This window comes from Anarrhichthys ocellatus, unplaced genomic scaffold (genome assembly GCF_004355925.1).
Source record: "Anarrhichthys ocellatus isolate YVR2014 unplaced genomic scaffold, GSC_Weel_1.0 scaffold35, whole genome shotgun sequence".
Taxonomy (NCBI): domain Eukaryota; kingdom Metazoa; phylum Chordata; class Actinopteri; order Perciformes; family Anarhichadidae; genus Anarrhichthys; species Anarrhichthys ocellatus.
The window spans coordinates 3,369,054-3,372,363 of NW_022280065.1; the positions used below are offsets into that span (position 1 = coordinate 3,369,054).

Below are 3,310 nucleotides of genomic sequence, written 5' to 3' on the forward strand. Positions count from 1 at the left end.
ACGGAGAAAGAAGTAATTGTTGGGCTTTGTCATACAGACACAGAGAGAAAAGAGGTGGGAGGAGAAGAAAGCTGGGCAGAGAAAAGAGGGAGGAAAAACCAAAATAGAGAGATGAGGCCAAAGGAAATTGTCCCAAGATGCACTATGTCCCTAGATTTTTACACACACTAAAACATTATCATTGTACGTGAGCATATATAAGATGTGAGAATCAATGTTCTCTTAGATCACCGGTAGCCTCGTGGTGGGTTTGTTTTGCACCGTACTGTGCTTGTCCATTTGTTACGTCTCAGGATATGTCTCAGACACCAAAGGCACTTTGTCCAAGACACAGAATGAAGTTAGGGAATTAGTGATTCTGGAGTTAAAGGAATAGTTCAACATTTTGGGAAATAGAAGATAAGAGTTGTATGGGAAGATCGATCTCATGTCTGTACTGAATATGAGAGAGGGAGAGAGAGGTGTCTGTTTGACCAATCAAATGACCTCATCTCTTCTCTCGATTCATGCACAACCACACACACACACACAAGCTGCAGTCATAATAGAACAGAGGGAAACACACATGCACACACTGATCAGCAGTGAAACACCTGGATACGAGCCATAGGTATGACATCACACATTCACTGACTGGTGTGTCAGTTAACTAGTTTTGCTGAGGTCAGATGTGGGTATAATGCCTCTCTGTGTGTGTGTGTGTGTGTGTGTGTCATTAGTCACCAGCAGGGACTCTGTCGTAACAAAGGTTCATTGAAGAATAGTCTGTCTTCCTCTCTCTGTCTGTCTCTGTTCGTCTGCTTAAATGTTTTCCTTGTTTTTAAAGTATTTTAAAATAAATGTCAGCAATGGCAAACACAAGAACACGATCACAGGCCATGTTAATAATAACTTTATTCTTGCTGTTTGGATAGTTTATGAACTCTAATAAGTTGCAGCATTATGAAGTTTATCAGGTAATAAACAAACAGAGGCGGCTGCTTTGTTTACTTTCTCAAAGTGTAACTCATTGATGGACAATGAGCTGTTTTTTTTTATTCATGTTTTCATGTTCAGGCCGAGCAGAGCGTCACATTAATCCTTTATATTTAGGGAACATCGTGACAGGGTTGCTCTCTCTAGACGACATCACTTGAAACCACTAGAGGGCGACGTTAACACGCCAACTCATCAAGCATATGAGAGTGTAGATCCTCCCTCTAAATGAGAGTCGGAGTGCACTAGGGGTGTTTTAAGTGTGTGTGACTCCTTGGCCTCCTAATCCAGTGCTCCATTAATCTGCTTTACTCCTCAGCACCTCTCTGTCTGTCTCTCTTACACACTCACGGTTTTAACCCGTGTTTTATATCGTCAACCATCATTGTCTCCCGTCTTTATTCTTTACAATCAGTTTGAAACAATAAAAACGCCAGAGCTTGCTGATTGTTTTCATACTTTCACGCCATGCTGTGATATTATTATGTGTTATATGTGTTATTATTAGACAGTTTGATGTACATAATCAATCTGCTGCATGTATGATGCAAAATAAACTTTGAATGAAAAGTGAAATTCTGCACGGACCAAACATCGTCATCCTAAAACTTATCTTCTGTGTTTTTCAACTAATCGTGTATTCTTTATTGAACTTCTGAAGCATCCCGTTGGGTTTAGCTCCCTCTATGTATCCCTGCATGCGATCTGATGTCAGTATTATTGGGTTAAATGTGCAGCCCTCACCACACAAAGTCAGTGGAACAACTGACTGTTATTCCCACCGTGGTTTTGTTCTGAAGATTGATGATTTCTGTCGGACAACGTTGAGTTGAGAATATTGCGTTATGACTAATTGAGTAGCTCCTCGGGGGTGCATTTGTGAGAGAGAGAGAGAGAGAGAGAGAGAGGCAGAACAGCCAAAGGCAACACCTCTCTCCCTCTCTCTGTCTCTCTCTGTCTTCTCCCCCTATATCATTTCCTCCTCACTTTCTCCTCTTTTTGTCCCCATATAGTTTGGTTGTTCTCTCTGTTTTTTATGCGTCCTCACTTCCTTGTTTCTCACTTATTTTCATGAAGTTGTTGCATCATTTCGTTCCCTTGCTCTCCCTCCCTCCTCCTGTACATCTGGCTCCCTCTCTCCCCCTCCATCCCTCTCCTGGGAGACAAAGACACCCCCTCCTCCTTCCTCCTTTTGCATCTCCCTCCCCCCTTTCACAGCCATAAGCTGCCTACAAGCCTCTCTCTCCCTCCCTCCCTCCCCTTCTCTACTCCCACAGATGCCACTGTGCATCTGAGAGTCAGCGTACAAGCAGTAGTAGTAGTAGAGGGAGGAGGAGGAGGAGGGTAGTGAGATTAAGCCGACATTAGCCATCATTACTGAGTTAGCTGGCTAGCACATCTCCACACTCGCCCAAAGACCACAGAAGCCTGGGATTTGGGCTTTTCCCAATTTAGCAGTCTGTCAGGGGGGATTACTCTCTTCTCTTCTCTTTGGGACTTTAAATGGAAGGACTATACCATGGTAAGATTAAAAAAACATACATGTGTGTGCACTGTACTTGTGTGTGTATGCATGTGTCAAAGTATGTTCAGGATGTGTGTTTAAACATGTATGCATGAGCTTAAACCACCTTTAAGTGCTTAACAATGACTGAGTTTGTGTGTATCTAATGGTTTAGTTCTAGTGTGCTTGTTCATTTTGGTTTCTTACTGTCTGACTTACAGTATAGAAGAAGTATTGATAATAAGAAGGTGGAGGAAGTGGTTTAAAGAAGTATTATAGAAAAGGATTGTTGATTAATGTAGTTACAATTACGATGATGTCGGTAATGAGGAGGAGGAGGATTTGTTATGTCCCAAACATTTTGGGAGTTCAGAATCTCAAATGTATTACTTTTGTTGCCTCTCTGTATTTAATATCATTGTTTAATAAGCATATTTGGATTTTAGACTGTTGGCTTTAAGGTGTTAACTTGGGCTCTTGGAAATTGAGACAGGCATTTATTTACTATTATTCTCTGAGATGTTATAGACCAGCTGATTGAGTACTTGAGGTAATAAATTGCAGATCAAACAATAATGAAAGTTTGCTACTTTCAGCCCGAACTGAAGCCATTCCAGCGTTTCTCTGGATATTATTTCATTCTGTTTAGTTCTCCGTCTGCCTCCCTTCTGATGAAAGATCATGTTTGTGTGTGAAAAGAGGAGATAAGAGAAAGAGGTTGACTGTCTGTAGGAGGCTTCAATTTGAAGTATACATTTGCAGTGAAGCGGCTTAGCTCTCTCTCTGTGTGTGTGTGTGTGTGTGTGTGTGTGTGTGTGTGTGTGTGTGTGT

General features: G+C 41.6%; 1 protein-coding gene across 14 annotated transcripts in view; it reads left to right on the plus strand.

Moving 5' to 3' along the window:
• The window catches only part of ptk2aa (protein tyrosine kinase 2aa), a 50,767-nt gene that overhangs the window by 3,370 nt on the left and 44,087 nt on the right, over positions 1 to 3,310 (plus strand). For 11 of the 14 annotated variants that reach the window (XM_031866349.1, XM_031866350.1, XM_031866352.1 and 8 more), the window contains exon 1: positions 2,197 to 2,497. The exons of 1 other annotated variant lie outside the window; for it this stretch is intronic. In XM_031866349.1, coding sequence (XP_031722209.1) covers positions 2,479 to 2,497 — 19 coding nt within the window. In that variant the 5' untranslated portion in view covers positions 2,197 to 2,478. Of the gene's footprint in view, positions 1 to 2,195; positions 2,498 to 3,310 lie in introns of those variants that run through there. 2 more of the 14 variants (XM_031866348.1, XM_031866365.1) reach the window with 2 other exon arrangements.